Here is a 17,597-nt window from a genome sequence, read left to right on the forward strand (position 1 = left end):
ACCTAGGTATAGTTCAAAATTACTGATTATTGCCATAGCTAGATCAATCACACAAAGAAAGCCATCGTACAGTAGAAGGATGTTAAGAGTTCAGGTTTATGATACTTACAGAACATTAAACGTCAACGCACTCTAGGAACATGCACATTTTGTTAAGCAAAACATGAAATCTCCTTCACCTGAGAATGAATGTTAATGACCACAAAGAAAGAACTGTCTTTTCATAGAAAGTAACTGCCTCTTGACTCTCCCCCACCCTAAGTATGGGCTCTGGTTTCAACCTTTTGTCCTTAATGAAGTACTCCTCTTAGTTCTTAATGAAATTTACTTCTCAAAGCTTGGGTTTTATTACTTTTTATTTATTATAGATTTTAAATAATGTAAATTGTGGAGTGTATGAAACATTTGTTTCATCACTGGAAGAACGAAATAAATACTTAATGAAGCTTGTGTCTTAAGCACTTGTTTGTGTACATGAGGTTCCATCTGAAACGCGAGTCAGCTTTTATTTATTTTTCTAGTCAGCCATTTATTTTTCTAATCCTGTTGGAGTTTATCTAAATTTGTTTTTTTTTATTCCTGTTACTAATTCGTAACTTTGGTTATAGAACACTCCTTGACACTTCCTTCAAAAAACCCCACTTGCTCTTTAATCAGCTGCTGTGGTTAGCCAATTAGGGAAACACAAGGTGCTTCCTCTTCCGGGGACATAGAAACCAAAGCACCACATTAAAAGTGTTAAATGCTCAGTGTACAATGAGGCACCTTGTTAGAGGGAAAAACAAACCCTTCTCTCACAGAAAAACCTTAATGCCTATTTTCTGTCCAGTATAAAAATCACCCTTATCTTCCCCTGGTAAACACCTAGTAATCACTTCTTATTCTTAATAAGGCTGAGTTCTTACACTTGAAATTGTCTAAACACAATGTATCTTCACCAATGAGTCATCTTGTTTAAAAAGACAATGCATTTGTTTTTCAAAGCCCTTCTCTGAAAACATGCTCACTTACATAAAAAAAGAAAGAAATAGATATTACCATACAAATAGAGTATTACATTAAACATCCTGTGACATTACTTGGGGATATCTAGCCATCACTTCAAGCTTACTGTAATTACAGCAGAACTCAGTGCTGATTTGAGGATAATTGTTTTATTCCCTAAGTTTACCTCCTTTTGCCCTTCTTAAGTATAGAAACATCATCTGCAGTTTTTCAGTATTTGGGCATTTCCCCAGTTTTCGAACAATTGTTTACCTTGCTTCTATTATAAAGAGAAGTAAGATTGAACACTTCTACCATTTACTTAACCAACAGTTTTACATATGACCTATGCTTTTTCTTGTTTTGAATATTCATAAAAATGCACATTAATTATTTTCACTGGCTGGTATTACTTCACTGAGTCTCTGTTTCATTCCCTAGTAACTGCTTGTATACTGTAATTACTAACTTGTGCACACTACCATTTGCATTTCTAGTTTCCTATCCTTAGGTGTCTCTTTTTACTACTTTCTTCTTCTTCCACAACTTTTAACCAGCCTTAGCTTCTTTGGTGCTTGTGGGATTGTGGCTTTTTGAGTACTCAGACTAGTGGAGGATCATCATAATTTCTATAAATCCATCAAACAAGGTGTCAAGACAAATACGCTCTAAACTGAAATAATGTATGAAAAACAGAATACTTCCGTAACCTTAGTACCAGAGCCAGAATTGGAAATTGAATTAAAATAAAACCCCAAACAATCAGTAACTAAAAGACTGAAAAAAGTGCATCAATTTTGAAGTAAAACAGAAGACCAGGAGATAGGAAAAGTGTATATGGAAGCACCAGGGAGGAACATAAACACTTATGAAGGAGAGTGGTGGAACTAGAGAGAGAGTGGCTGACAGCAAATGGCGCGAAGTGTGCTCTTAAAAGTGCTGCAGAGTGTAACACTTGCAGAGGCTTTTTTAGCATGAAAGACTGTTAACCCACTTTCCACTGCTCCGCCCAACTGTTGGAAGAGCCCACTACAATTATGCCACTGGCACGATTAGGGTTAAAAAGTGAAATACACTGCCCTATGAGATGTGTGCATTTCCATGAGCTCTTCCTCAATCAGCTAAGAAGTGCAGGTACAAACAAGGGAGTTTCGTTTAAGTCTGACTGTTGCTCTTTTCACATTTTTTTCTCCAGGTAAGCATTTATTAGCAAGTCCTCAGCACTATTAGCAATAAAGTGATCATGCCTATGTTTTTAAATGAATACTTGAAAAGAAAAAACCCTTTTGTGATTTAAATTAATATTTAAATCACAGTAAATTGCTCTTACTGCTTGGCTATTTGGAGACCATTTATTTCGAAGTGGATTTACAAGAGCAACAATTCATTGTGGCAATTCATGTTGGGAAGACCAGCAATACACAGAGACAGTAACCATTTCACTGAATTCCTCCCCCCAGGCTAGAATAGGCATTTGACACTATAGACTATTTCTTTCCCAAATGTTGTACCTATAGATAGACATGTAAAATATCTGACCATATCTTGATTACAGATTTGCAGGAATCCCGGAAAATGTAAAAACATTATAGCCTATCCAGGGAAAATACAAATTGTTTTTGGACTCAACCTCCAATCCTGCTTCAAGTGCCAGATGTACGTAAGCAGATGGACGTTGAAGAAACCGAGTTACCAAAATAGTGACAAAGTACATGTGGTTAGATCTCTAAGAAGAATGGCTAATCCAAAATTGACAAGTGTCTAGAATGCATACAACAAAAAGCAAGAGGAAATTTAGCAGGTTAAAAGCAGGTATCAGATAGGAAAAAGAAAGAAAGAAAAAAAAAAGATTATGTTAAGGAAGAGAACAAAATAGGAAGACAAATTTTCTTATAAGAATGCATTAGTATTAGCCTGGAATAGCCTCCCAGGGGACCTGGCCTCAGCTCCATAGGCTGGCTCATTAAAATCTAGAAAACAACCTTGCATTGAAGAGAGACAGACTAGGTGAGCGAATAGGTCTTTTCTCTCTTCTACTTTTTATGACTCCAAGACAATCTCATTTACATAATGACTATTCGTACACCCTTCTGTAAATACAGATGACCAAGGATTATTTTTCCACTCTTTAAAAGAGGGAAGTAAAACACTTGAGGCCTTTGGTTGAAAGCTCCTCAATTAATTCTGTTATAACCCAAATGGTTCCCAAGTGTCATATACAAATATTAAGACTAATGAGTGTACTTCCTTTGTGTTATTTTCTTGGTTATGCCACGCGTTTTAATAAGTACTATGCACTTTATTCTTGAACATTCCAGGTGAGCTCAAGATTATTAGACTAACAGCATTCTGCACAAAAAAACAGAACCATGTATCTAAACAATGTGGGGTTTTTTTGTCAGCTAACACTGACTTCAAATAGTTAAATTATCATTCATTTACACCTGTCATTTAAAAATGTATTTCTCTTTACAAGCTTTTTTTTGCACTCCTGTTTCTACAGCTGTCTTTGAATTGCTCCAAAAGACAAAGTATTTAATTGAATGCAAACAAATGAAGTAATCTGCAGTGAGGTACCTAGAATAACTAATCAGAAATATTCCATGGAGAAGAATGGCATTTTTTATTTGTTTGTAGTTTTCTGTGTACTGTACTTTAAAAAGGAACATCCATCAGCACAGACAATGGCTTGCCCTGGGTACTGTATCCTGGCTCTGGTTGAAGCTGTCAGAAGCAAAAATGGTTCTCTTTCTGACTGCAATTGAACATACTCAGAATAAACTGACACAGAAGGGCAGAGCATAAGAGATGGCAACCTGTGATCCAACAGGAAGTGCAAAGAAGGGGGAGACTCCTCAGAAGAGCTTGCACTTCAAGGAAAAGAATGCAGACAGAGCCACCACAAGACGGTAGATTACTTAAACGTCTTGTAAAGGGAAGAGTTAATTTCCTTTTCTTTCATTCCTCTATTGACCAATAATCTTTACCCTATGGACAATCATGGCCAATCACACTGTAACTGAAATACAGCCATTTAAATAAAGTTAGCCAGATGGCTGATGACAGCCCCAACAGTCACTTCCTTGTTCACATTTATATAATTTTTTCTCCTTCCTAGAAGAAAAAAATTCCTTCAAATTAAGGAGGACTGTTTAGGAAAGAAAAGGCTGTAAAGGACAGTCTGCCAGTATTACTGTTAGATGAGACAGTCATGAACAGGTAACAACATTCATGAAGTGTGAAGAAGAAGCATGTCTTGGCCAAGTTAGGTGTATCTCTCAACTGTTTCCAAATAAATTTTTTCAAACTCTGTAACAAATGACAAATTCATGTCTTATACCAAAATCTTTGATCTCTTACATGTACAAGTAACTGTAAACCTTTGGTTACCTAGTCACTACTCTGCTAGAAGCAAGTTGATTTTATATACATAAGGCCATTATAGTTCTACAACTGGCAATTATAAAATACTTTCATTTCTGCTCTTCAAGTTACTTTCAGGAGGAAATATCGGTAACTTTTGAGGAGTATTGAAAATAAAAATGAATCACATGTATTCAACTCATAAACAGTTTTGAACTTTCAAGAGTCGCAAGTAAGACAACACTGCACTTCTTCTAAAGCACATTGTAACATTCCTAGTCACTGTTGCATTAGACTACTAAGTAAAAATTTCTGTAGAAAATACTTAAAATGACGGCCTAACAGTCAGGGTGTTGGATTTAGTGGATAAGGCTAGTGCTCACAACACCAACACTCCTTTTTCAGCACTGACAAATCCCATATTATAACTTAGGCCATAATTTTGTACCATATCACTTGACAAAACAAAACCCAACAATCTCAGCAGGTTGCATTTATATTTCGCAATGACCGTTGTTTCCAGGACAGCTATTTGGACTGTTTATGACAAGGTCAAGGCCATTAACAACAACATTAACAACTTTAACATTACAAATACATTTCTTAAATGTTAGGAAGTGTATATAGAAGCCGTTACCTTGGCGCAGATTATCTTCATACTATGCAGTCTGTCAAGTGATTCCTGAGGATTACCTAGGTACTGAGGAAGTTCAGCATGTAAAATCCGCATGGAGAAAGGAACCATGGAACCTGGAACCATAATTTAATTTTATTAAATGTGTTTGCTATAGTGATCTGCTTGTGATTTGCCTACCTTACACAACATATTTCTCCTCAGAGTTTACTTAACGCAAAGTCCATTTTATATTAATATTTTTTGTTCTTGTGATGGAACAGCAACTTTTTTTCTCAGCTATAGCATGTCGTAAAATGTTTTAAATAGGTCTGAGTTTTAATTAAGGTTAGCTCTTTCACAAAGAGTTACTAAGTGGCTTTATACTGTGAGAGTGACTCTTCATAAAGATGGTATATTTTGTGTATTTTCTGGTTTATTGAAAACATCAAATAGGGAAATAATTTTATGTGATATTTGGGCAGAAAAAGAAAACTTTTCCTTTTAATATTAGTTTTTGATATTATTACCATCAAAATCATCAAAGATTCAATCCTCTAAGCTTATAAGCATCCTGGCTGACTTCAAGGGCAATTTCAGGAGTTGCTTTAGGGAATTCTAGCATGTGCAACATCTCCCTTTCAGGTAAGTGCATATCCTGATACACGATAATACTGAAAATAAATTAATGCTATTATTAAAAAGAAATCAGAGCTAGCATAATTGGGAAATAAGCCTTGCAAAATACTTTTAGTATTTTAATATAATACTGTTGCTTACTTGAGACATACGCTAAGGAGATTCCCATTTCAAGCCACCTCTTGCCTCATCTTTTCTCAAAAATAGGACTCAGGAGCTTTTTAGAAAGATTTTTGCACCTGTATTTCAGAGGTAAATGCTATATACAATGAGTCACTGCCTCTAGGCATTTTTTTAAAGGTTGACAAAATTTTAATCACAAAACTCAGTAATTATGACCTTCAGAGTAAGCCACTTAAATCTACATAAATTTTCTTTTGCCAATGCTAACTGCTCCCCCTGGTTTCCATAACTGTTGTGTTCCTGTAACAGATGTACACATAAGTTTCAAGTATCATCGTATATGGAATAGAGATTAAGAAAACAAAACTGCCTTTGAAATTCTAACAATGAAAAGGAAGACAAAAGTAATTCAAGAGTAAATTTTGTGCCAGACCACCACAGCAAAAGTGCTTTATAAGCAAGTTGTTAATTTCAGAATCTGCACTGCAAACCTACAGAAAACATGACCTGCAGCTGGTTCCATCTCAACCACTCCTCTGGACAGGAAGTTCTAGCTCCAGCACCCAACGGTAATCCGGCCCAAAACAGCAATGTCTAAAACCAGCTAGTTTGCTACTGTTCTTTTAGAGAAAGTAGTCTTAATTTATTGCTAATACACGAACTACACACCTACTGCTGCACTTGACAGGATTTCTGGGCAAAGGTCAAAAGAGGAAAAGTTTTGTTCACCAGTAAAGCTTTAGCAAATCTGAGATATAAAGCAAAAGGAACATAAAGTTTCAGCAACATTTTCGGTTAATGACTGTGTTCTAGCATTTTCAACTCTGAACAAGTTTGTATCATTACATTCTCTGGTAAAATGCAGCAAAAGGTCAACTCAATAAATACTGATACAGAAAATCTGAATTGGTAACAGAACAGCTCAAAATACAGGTAGATGGGTATTTAATGGAGTGCAGATGAAATGTCTCATGTTATCCATTTTAATAAAATTTATATAATGTTTTGTAAAACACTTTTTAGGATTGCATATTTTGTCAAGCATTGATCTTACATATTGCTGAATGAAGCCACAATCTTACGACCTATGAGAGGGGAAGGAATGACCCATTACCAACCTACATAATCACAAGTGGTGTCAGAGGATGTCAGAATGATGAATGCAACTCCAGGCCAACTTAGACTCCATAAGACTGATTTATTTCCTATCACAACTAAGACCTCAGTTGTAATAGGCATTCAGAACAATACTACTTTGAAATGTGCTTCATTAATGTATTATTTCTCAGTCACTTAGTATTTCCTTCATAGCATGTAACCAAAAAGCACTCCAGGGTGATCCTCTGCAGGTATATTGAGTGTGATGACAGAATGCTCGAACAAGTCCAGAAGGAAGCAGGACCATGCTCTAAGGGTAGTCAGGGTATTAACTTTTCAAGCCAGAATTTCTATTACTATTTCATGCAGGAGGGTCTAAAACTCTAGCATCTGTTTCTTCTCTTTCTTTTTGAAACTCATGAGACGACTTGCATCCCTCAATAAATTTTACTGTAAGCATCCAGCAAATCCAGCTGTGAATTTCTGTTACTGCTTATTAAACAGGCTGCTAACTTTATTCAAAATCCCAGAAATGCCAACTCCTTCTGCCCTATTCCTTAGTTTCCTTGTAATCCTTCTCAATAGCAGAGGACTATTTTTTTTTTTTTTTTTGAAAACACAAAGCTGCATGTGTGCTCTCATGCAAGTCTGATAACTGAAGAAAACAGAAGAGAAACTATATTTACCACTGGTAAGGCTGTCTTACCTTTCCATGTAAACTATTTTGTAACTTCAAGTCAAGACCTGCAGTCCTTAGCCAAGTCACTAAAAAAAGTACATTTTCCCAGATATGTTCCTGCCTCCAAGTAAGCTTCTTTCTAGTTAAATGATATGAAGTATGGATAAAATATCTAATTAATTTCCTACATTAATAAACAGATTTTCTGGCTCAAAGAAATGATGATACTTCAGATTTGGTAAAGCTGTCAATGCATGCTACTTATATGAAGTGCTAATACAATTTAAATACATTTCTCAGGAAGAAATACACGTGAAATAGAATTGTGAAATAGAATTATGCAATAGAAAATGTATGTGAAGAGATCCATTCACCAAAATATTTCTGTAACTCCTGCTTAACAGTTGTGTAAAATTGACAACATCCCTCTGCCCCCCTACCAAGTTCTCTATTACTGTTGTCTTCAGCATCTAAAATCTGAATCTAGAATTTTCTCAATCTAAGAAAACAAAACAATCATCCCTGAACTTGTCTGAAATGAAAATGTCAAGAAGCAGCCTGAAAGAAGCAACAGCAAACTACTAACAATGTTTTCACAGTGTGGATGGATATGAACCTTTATTCTCTCAAGACTCAGCAAGGTGACCTGCGTGCACACCATGGTGGAAGAGAACAGTAAGCATAATGGGTTTGAAATGCTGCCCAGCCGAGCTTCACAGGGTGAATGGGAGATGAAAAAGGCAAAGTGTAATATGACTCTTCATTAAATCAGCATCAGTTCACTGACAAAAAGGTAAAAAGCAAAAAATAAAGAGAAGTACAGAAAGTGCTGACAGTTAACTCTGAGCTCACTAAGAATTTTGGTCTAAACAATAGGATGTGGATTTGTTTTTCTAAGACATCTATTATGTTCCATCAAAGGCTCGTTATTCAGCCTTTTTCTGTGGAAAGAACAACAGTAAAGATCAGCCCACTCCTGTTGTTAAAATATCTGACAGAAAAAAAACCTGCACACAAATCTACAAAAGCACAGCTTCCACTCCCTCTTGCAGGACACAGAAGTTAAGCTTTCTGAGAAGTTTTCCGTAGCATTTTAATATGAAGATGGTGAAAATGAGACCCACAAAAGACATCTAGGATTTTAGAAACCACTGTAATTTTCATTTTACAATGTCTAGGTTAACAAAACCACTGGGAAGAGGCAAATTATATTTGTTGATGACTCTAGCAGATCAATAATAATAGTGTTATAAAGGTCTGAAAAGCAGGTTGTAGAATTCAGAGTACAAAATTTAATTAAAAAGAAGATTAACAGCAGGGAAAAAACCCTATACTTGCTTCAATAAACAGTTATTTTTGGGAAAAAATAGAACAACAAACTAAGACTGTCTACATTAACACTAAGCTGGAACAAAAATACATGTGCTTGTTAGATTAAAAATGACATTATACTGTCTAAAAGGTTTCACTTACTTGCTTACTGTTAGGCAACATATTTGAGGCATATAATGTAACACATATTTCTATGTACCAGATTCATATACAAGTGGCCATCTCTATTCTTGTGATATCCCACTAGGGATAAGACAAAAGTATGTAAACATCGGGTTTTTTGCACTTGCTGCCTTTGCAAAACTATTTGGATGCAAACCCATGTGCTCTACCGTATTTCATTCAGTACTGAATTTAACAAGGCTACATGTCAGGAAAATATTTGAAACAAGCAGCACATGCAGTAATTAAAATGTCTACTTAAAAGCACAGGGAGTGGATTTTTCTCTCTACTTCATGCTGAACACTTCTACAGAAGTAATGCCCTCTTACACACCAAAAGCACGTCAACTAAGCTTAAGTGATTTAAAAAAAAGTGAATACTCTAAAATTACTGCTATGTATTGAAATTTTATTTTTAAGTTAAATAAGTCTTATTCTAAGTTTTTTTTAATCTATAAATAAACTCATAATGGAAAAATGGTTTAAGACAATTCTTTTCTTTGTTATCACTCTTAGATGCATTGGATAATCTTGTTCAAAGAATATGATTTTTGATTGTCACTTTGGCATGAATTAATTTCACTCATATATGTATATTATCAACATACAAAAGGCAAAACTGAAAAGTGATAAAGGTCTACTGGAAGGAAAATGGACACTCTGGAGGCAGATAGAACAGATGGAATAAACAGTAAAATCAGGTAGAATTTTCTAAGACCACAAATTTCAATTTTTATTTCTTTATGAACAGCTGCACATTTTCATAACTGTCATAACATTAACATTGCCTCATGTCAATCAAATTCAAACTGCAGTCCTCATCTGCAGCCCTTTTAGAGGAAGAAAAAAGCAGCTTCCAAGGGTGAGACATTTTACCTTTTTATTTACTTGTTGTAAAATCAGTAAACAGAAATTATTTCTGAATCTGCCTTCTACAGCCTATTCAACAAATCTTAAATACCAAAAGCAGCAGTAGGGCAAATTATCATTTATGGTAAGTATAAAGTGGGATCTTATGACAGCAAAAAAAATCTCCAACAAAAGAAATAAGCCCTTCCTTCACTGGGTAGAAGAGCAATACAGAAAATCCAGTCTTGGAAAGACATTCTGTTTTATACATACTTGTAAACAAAGAAATATATATCTTTGCATTTATATGCACACACACACTTTTACATACTTTACAATAGTGTATTTGTATATTTTATGAGATTTTTAAAAAATTATGTTGAAACCTAGTCTGGCAATTAAAAGTACACTTAAACATGCAGAGTCAACAAACTAGTTTTCAAGCTTTTGTTTACTACTTTCCTTCCAGAAAGACTGAAGAAGAGACAGAAGCCACATTCGTAACCACTGAAAAAAGTTTTGAAGATTTTATCTAAAATTGCATGTTTCCATGTACTTCACAATTTAATTGCATGTGACCTAAGAACACATATATTCTGAATTAAGATATGGTTTTGAAAGCTTTCAAAAATGCTTTTTCAGTAATCTGGAGTTATCTGCACTGAAGCAAGGACAACATAAGACAAAATAAGCAGAAAAGCCTTGCAACTCTTGCCCTACCACAAAGAGACAGGTATGAATCTTACCTACGGATAACTGTAGCAATGCAAGAATTTAGTTACTTGCTCATATTCAAGAAATACTATATAAAACTGGTCATGTCTACAAGACTACATAGCCTTGGAAAAAGAAAACACAATTAAATATTTTAGCAGCACTTTACTCCCTTAAAATCATATTTCTTAAATAAAATAGCTACATTATTTTAGAAAAAAAATGTATCTCCAAGTCTAATCTTACACAGGCTTGTAGCGAGAGGACAAGGAGTAATGGATTAAAACTGGAAGAGGGGAGATGGAGATTAGACATTAGGAGTAAACTCTTTACTGTGAGGGTGGTGAGACACTGGAACAGGTTGTCCAGGGAAGTTGTGTAAGTCCCATCCCTGGACATATTCAATGGCAAGTTGGATGGGGCTCTAAAAAAGTGGGAATGTCCCTGCCCATGGAGGGGGGTTGGATCCAGATGATCTTTGAGGTCCCTTCAAACCCTAGCCATTCTATGATTCTGTGAGTCTACGAATTTATTACATTTCACCTTAAGACATCAGCACTGAAAACTTGGGTTTACAACATGGGTTTGAATGACAGTTCTACACCACACATAACATGATTCCTTTAGATGGATCTGAATTTCAAAACTGAATAAAAGAAACAAATTAAGGGCACTGCCTGAGTAAAAAAGCATGCTATCTCACACAGCAAACTATTTTTTGTATATATTTTTTTCAAGTATCTCTTTTAACAACAGTGGACATTAGTAAAGTCATAGAAGATATGTAGACCTAGTGAAATGTCCTAAGCAGTTGTGATGTCTAGACTCACACTACTTTGAAAGAAAGATTTTGGTTTTTTTAAACTGTAACTATCTATCTGAAAGTGTCAGCCTATTGCAGCACACACTGGTGTATCCCTATGGTCACAACACAGACCTATTTAAAAACAATAAACTTGTGCTTAGTAACAGAGTTCATGGGAAGGTGTATAGTATGAAATCAGTTTCCAGAGCATACGCAACTAAGTATTTACAGAATTACAGAATGTTTGGGGTTGAAAGGGACCTCTGGAGATCATCTAGTCCAACCGCCTAAAGCAGAAACCCCTGAGGAAGATTACATGGTAACACCCCCAGGCAGGCTTTGAATATCTCCAGGGATGGAGACTCCACAACCTCCATGGGCAGCTTGTTCCAGGGTGCTGTTACCCTTAGAGTAAAGAAGTATTTTCTTGAATTTAGGTTAACTGTGTCCCAGTTTGTGACCATCACCCCTTGCTCAGTTAGTGGACACTACTGAGAAGAGCCTCGCCCCATCCTCCTGACACCTGCCCTTTAGATATTTATAAGCATTGATAAGATAACCCCTCAGCCTCCTTTTCTCTAAGCTAAACTCACCTAGCTCCCTCAGCCTTTCCTCATATGGTAGATGTTTCAGTCCCTTAATCATCATAGTGGCCCTGCACTGGACTCTCACTAGCACTTCCTTGTCCTTCTTGAACTGGGGAGCCTAGAACTGCACACTACTCCAGGTGAGGCCTCACCAGCCAGTTCCCAATCCATCTCACTACCCAGTTGTCCAATCCACACTTCTCGAGTTTGTTCTAAGGATGCCATGTGAGACCGTGTTGAAAGCCTTGCTCAGGTCAAGGTAGACCACATCGATTGCTCTCCCCTTGTCTATCCATCTAGCTGTGCGATCATAAAAGGCTATCAGATTGGTCAAGCATGCCTTTCCCTTGGTGCAAACTGGAGCATAGGAGGTTCAATGTGAATATCAGAAAAAACTTCTTTACTGTGAGAGTGACAGAGCACTGGAACAGGCTGCCCAGAAAGGTTGTGGAGTCTCCTTCACTGGAGACATTCAAAACCTGCCTGGACACGTTCCTGTGTGATGTACTCTAGATGATCCTGCTCTGGCAGGGGGGTTGGACTAGATGATCTTTTGAGGTCCCTTCCAACCCCTAGGATTCTGTGAGAGTGGTCTAGCAATGACTTCAGCCAGCTCTTGTGGGTGCATTCTATCTGGTCCTATGGATTTTGTGAACATTCTGTTTACTTGATTGATCCCTAACCCAATCCTTTCCAACTGAGCCAAAGTCTTTAACAATATGTTTCTTATTTAGGCACTTTCCACTAGACAAAAGAAGGCTGATTTCATATTAGAGGAATACAGATGGTGCTGTATCATCACAAGGAGAGTGAAAATGGGAAAGGGAAAAATCCAACCCTATCCTTATAAACTTCTGATGAGGAGAATAAAAGCCCTATTTTTACTTGCATACAGTTGTGGGTCTTTCCTTTGTAATTTAAAATAAATTATTCTCAATCATTGCAGCTTGAGAACACTGACTTTGGTAGCATTAACTCTTCTGTAACTTTCTGGTTTATTAACCAGAAACAAGACCAAATTATCTCATAAAATAATGAAATAGCATTTTAATGTTCTTTTGTTGGCTCTCAGTCTTTCAGAAAAGCATAAAGCATTACCGATGGCAAGGCTATCTCAGGTTAGCTGATCTATCATATGAGAGAGTTTATGAAGTACCACGAGGAACACAGAAAGAAACAATATGAACAGAAGTGGGTCAGACTGTGTAAATACAAAAACAAAGCCCTAAAAAAGAAAATAATACTGAAATCCATTAGTCATGAGAATGATGACAAAAATTCAGCCTTATATGCCCCACAGAATACAATGGAGATATGCAAAAAGTGGCTTGGAACAGAGTTCTGATCTAAATACCTACCTATTCATAAACAAACAAATAAATAAATAAAATCAGACTTTTCAGCTTCTCTTATCTGTAGATGAATGTGGAAGACGTAAATCTGTAACTGAACAATTTTAGGATTTTACTAGATAATGAGAGTGGTTTGCTCTCTGCCCCATGTCAAGCAGGAATTATTAAAGCATGATTTAAATAATTTCACTGGCTGATAAGAGGATCCCAGCAGCTTCCACACCACCCCCCTCAGATGGTGCCTACCTACAGGCAATGGAGATGATAGAAGAAAGTGACTGTAAAAACCCGGGAAGGAAGATTTCAGAAAGACTAGATCTTACAGCCATGATGAAGACAACAGTAATGGAATCAGCACACAACATGGCTGCAAATACCATAAAAAGTCTCAGGACAAAACAGAGGTTAGTAGTGTTGCGAGAAAGAAAGTGCTTTGGGAGAGCTTCAGAGGAAAATTAAGAGGGCCATATTGGCCACATCTTCCAGTCCTCATACATTTCCTTGGAAGTTAAATTATTTGAGGCATATTTCTCAGAAATCAATAGATGAGGGACTCTCCTCACTGCTGTAAGAAGCTCAAGTATATAAACTTTGCTTACTTCAAGCATAGAAAGCACAGAAAACATTCTGATTTATTACACTTCTTACTATGAAAATTGTGAATAAAAAGAAATTATGCAAAATATTATATTTATTGCAATTAACATATACATTATTTATATCTTTACTCTCCTATCTGAATTGATTTTTAAATGCTTACTCCATTTATATATCATGAATCAAAATTAAAATGTTGAAACAAACCCCTTCCTTTCACGCTTGTTACATCACAAAATTATATGTAAAATTACCAAACAGCAGTGGATTGTGGATTCAAAATATATGATTTATATCTATTGTATTATTTAAATCAGCTAGTTAATGATGCATGTATACTTAATTTCTTTATCCATAAACCAGAAGTGAGTAGTTTAATACTAGCCAGAAGAGAACTGCTTGCTCTCTCCTATATCCTTGCAAATAGCATCCTCTCTCTCCTCAAAACTGCATAAGGAAGGTTTGATAGCTGTTCCCACATCTTAATCACATCACATTTATATGAGATATCTACAATCAGCAGGTCTGTTCTATCCAAACTTTAGTTTTCTTTCCTTGCAGATGATCAATGATGGACCAGGTCGGCACATTCGACTGTTAAAAATGAACTGAGGCATGTCAACATGAAAGAGAGTATTTTCCTCATGCTCATCTTTTCACCATAGATACTTTAATAATTTGTAGGAAATAGTTGCAGTACTTGAGTGGTTGCTGCAAAGACAGTTTGGATCCGAAGTCCAGTCACAGGACAGGAAATTTTTGCATGTGACTGCCTGACAAATGATGAGTAAGGTCTTGTTCTAGATAGCCCACGTCAGCCTTGCTGGGTTACAAGTGGACCTATGCACCATTAAACAGATAAAACTGTCTTCTGCCTGAAGTTTCCTGACACCAACTTCCCTTCCTCATAAACGTCAAAATCTCTGTATCTAGGTTTCTGCATTGAGACTACAAGCATCTTATGCAAAATGGACTGTATTTTTTCGGAGTGGTGCTGCCTACTACAACTGCTACTTAAAAGTGTTTTATTACACCTCGTGATTCAAATACAAAAGCCAAAGAACAGTGCATCAGAGAGTTATTTATTTCTAAGTAACAGATACAGGAAAAAAATTAAAAAGAGCCTAAATAGGAGTGAAATTGCTCTTTAAAATCAGTTTTTCAAATCCAGACTCCTTGATGTCTAGAATACCCTGGATAGTGGAACTATTATGTTAACCTACAGGCTACTAGAAGCAGTGGGAATTAGTGCATTAAAACTTGAGATAAACTGCTTAAATACAATTGAGGCTGGTGGTGTCTTCTTTTTCGCTCTAACAACGGGATACATAGGAAAATCTAAGGGTTAAAAACATAATACTGATAGTATCTGGATCAATTTAAGAGGAAAAGCTTACAGATGCTGTTTCTACAATCACCCTTCTGTGATTAGCCTGTTTCTGGATAAAATGAACTATTAAAGTTTGGGTTTTAAAATGTCAATACCCTTGAACTATACTACTTTATTATAATTATTTGCTAAAAACATTGATCTTTCAAATCAATGCTGTATCAGCATTATGAAGTACATTGCCTACCTATATCATGATAGAATGGTGTTATCCCTTATCACTACCTTCAAAATGCAAACAATTACATCATAATTACTCAGGTTCATATGGGAGGAAAAAGAAAAAAAAAAAATCCAAAGTTCACCAAACCAGAATCTATTACTTTATAATGACTGGTAAACATGGCAAAAATCAAAAGTATTTTATAAATCAAGCACCTTACCTTTTCGTCCAGGGTATACATGAGGGTAATATTCATAATAAAGATCAGGCTGGTCTAAATTTCCAAATGGTTCAAATTCCATTTCTGCATTTTGGAATAGATTTAGTTTTATCAGCAGTGCTAGTCTCACAAACCACAGCTAAAATGTAATAAATACATAAAAAAGGGAGAAGACAAGGTCTGTCATTAGCCTCATTCACAAGCCACATCCAGAACCAATTAACTTTCTCAATTTTATCAAAAAAACTTAAGTACAGAGTTTCTATGTTACTTACTGATAAGAATCAGGATTTGTATTTACAAGCTCTTTCACAGAATACTTTTCATAAAATCATTAAAACAGAGGACTGATGCTTTAACTGTTTTCAAATGTACTGAGAATTTGAAGATGGAGTTTAAAAACTACGCTCCTTCAAAATTACAGGATCGCTCTTCAAATTGAGCCAGGGAGTCTCCTTCACTGGAGACATTCAAAACCTGCCTGGACACGTTCCTGTGTGATGTACTCTAGATGATCCTGCTCTGGCAGGGGGGTTGGACTAGATGATCTTTTGAGGTCCCTTCCAACCCCTAGGATTCTGTGAGAGTGGTCTAGCAATGACTTCAGCCAGCTCCCTCATCGCTTGTGGGTGCATTCTATCTGGGCCTATGGATTTTGTGAACATTCTGTTTACTTGATTGATCCCTAACCCAATCCTTTCCAACTGAGCCAAAGTCTTTAACAATATGTTTCTTATTTAGGCACTTTCCACTAGACAAAAGAAGGCTGATTTCATATTAGAGGAATACAGATGGTGCTGTATCATCACAAGGAGAGTGAAAATGGGAAAGGGAAAAATCCAACCCTATCCTTATAAACTTCTGATGAGGAGAATAAAAGCCCTATTTTTACTTGCATACAGTTGTGGGTCTTTCCTTTGTAATTTAAAATAAATTATTCTCAATCATTGCAGCTTGAGAACACTGACTTTGGTAGCATTAACTCTTCTGTAACTTTCTGGTTTATTAACCAGAAACAAGACCAAATTATCTCATAAAATAATGAAATAGCATTTTAATGTTCTTTTGTTGGCTCTCAGTCTTTCAGAAAAGCATAAAGCATTACCGATGGCAAGGCTATCTCAGGTTAGCTGATCTATCATATGAGAGAGTTTATGAAGTACCACGAGGAACACAGAAAGAAACAATATGAACAGAAGTGGGTCAGACTGTGTAAATACAAAAACAAAGCCCTAAAAAAGAAAATAATACTGAAATCCATTAGTCATGAGAATGATGACAAAAATTCAGCCTTATATGCCCCACAGAATACAATGGAGATATGCAAAAAGTGGCTTGGAACAGAGTTCTGATCTAAATACCTACCTATTCATAAACAAACAAATAAATAAATAAAATCAGACTTTTCAGCTTCTCTTATCTGTAGATGAATGTGGAAGACGTAAATCTGTAACTGAACAATTTTAGGATTTTACTAGATAATGAGAGTGGTTTGCTCTCTGCCCCATGTCAAGCAGGAATTATTAAAGCACGATTTAAATAATTTCACTGGCTGATAAGAGGATCCCAGCAGCTTCCACACCACCCCCCTCAGATGGTGCCTACCTACAGGCAATGGAGATGATAGAAGAAAGTGACTGTAAAAACCCGGGAAGGAAGATTTCAGAAAGACTAGATCTTACAGCCATGATGAAGACAACAGTAATGGAATCAGCACACAACATGGCTGCAAATACCATAAAAAGTCTCAGGACAAAACAGAGGTTAGTAGTGTTGCCAGAAAGAAAGTGCTTTGGGAGAGCTTCAGAGGAAAATTAAGAGGGCCATATTGGCCACATCTTCCAGTCCTCATACATTTCCTTGGAAGTTAAATTATTTGAGGCATATTTCTCAGAAATCAATAGATGAGGGACTCTCCTCACTGCTG

At 36.2% G+C, this 17,597-nt stretch overlaps 1 protein-coding gene across 1 annotated transcript in view; it reads right to left on the reverse strand.

Annotated features, from left to right (window-relative positions):
• TRAPPC12 (trafficking protein particle complex 12) overlaps positions 1-17,597 on the reverse strand; it is a 54,320-nt gene that overhangs the window by 18,308 nt on the left and 18,415 nt on the right. The window contains exon 5 of the mRNA XM_009999166.1: positions 4,985-5,097. Coding sequence (XP_009997468.1) covers positions 4,985-5,097 — 113 coding nt within the window. The remainder of the gene's footprint in view (positions 1-4,984; positions 5,098-17,597) is intronic.

The sequence above is a fragment of the Chaetura pelagica genome, unplaced genomic scaffold (genome assembly GCF_000747805.2).
Source record: "Chaetura pelagica isolate M959 unplaced genomic scaffold, ChaPel_1.0 scaffold90, whole genome shotgun sequence".
NCBI classification, from domain to species: domain Eukaryota; kingdom Metazoa; phylum Chordata; class Aves; order Apodiformes; family Apodidae; genus Chaetura; species Chaetura pelagica.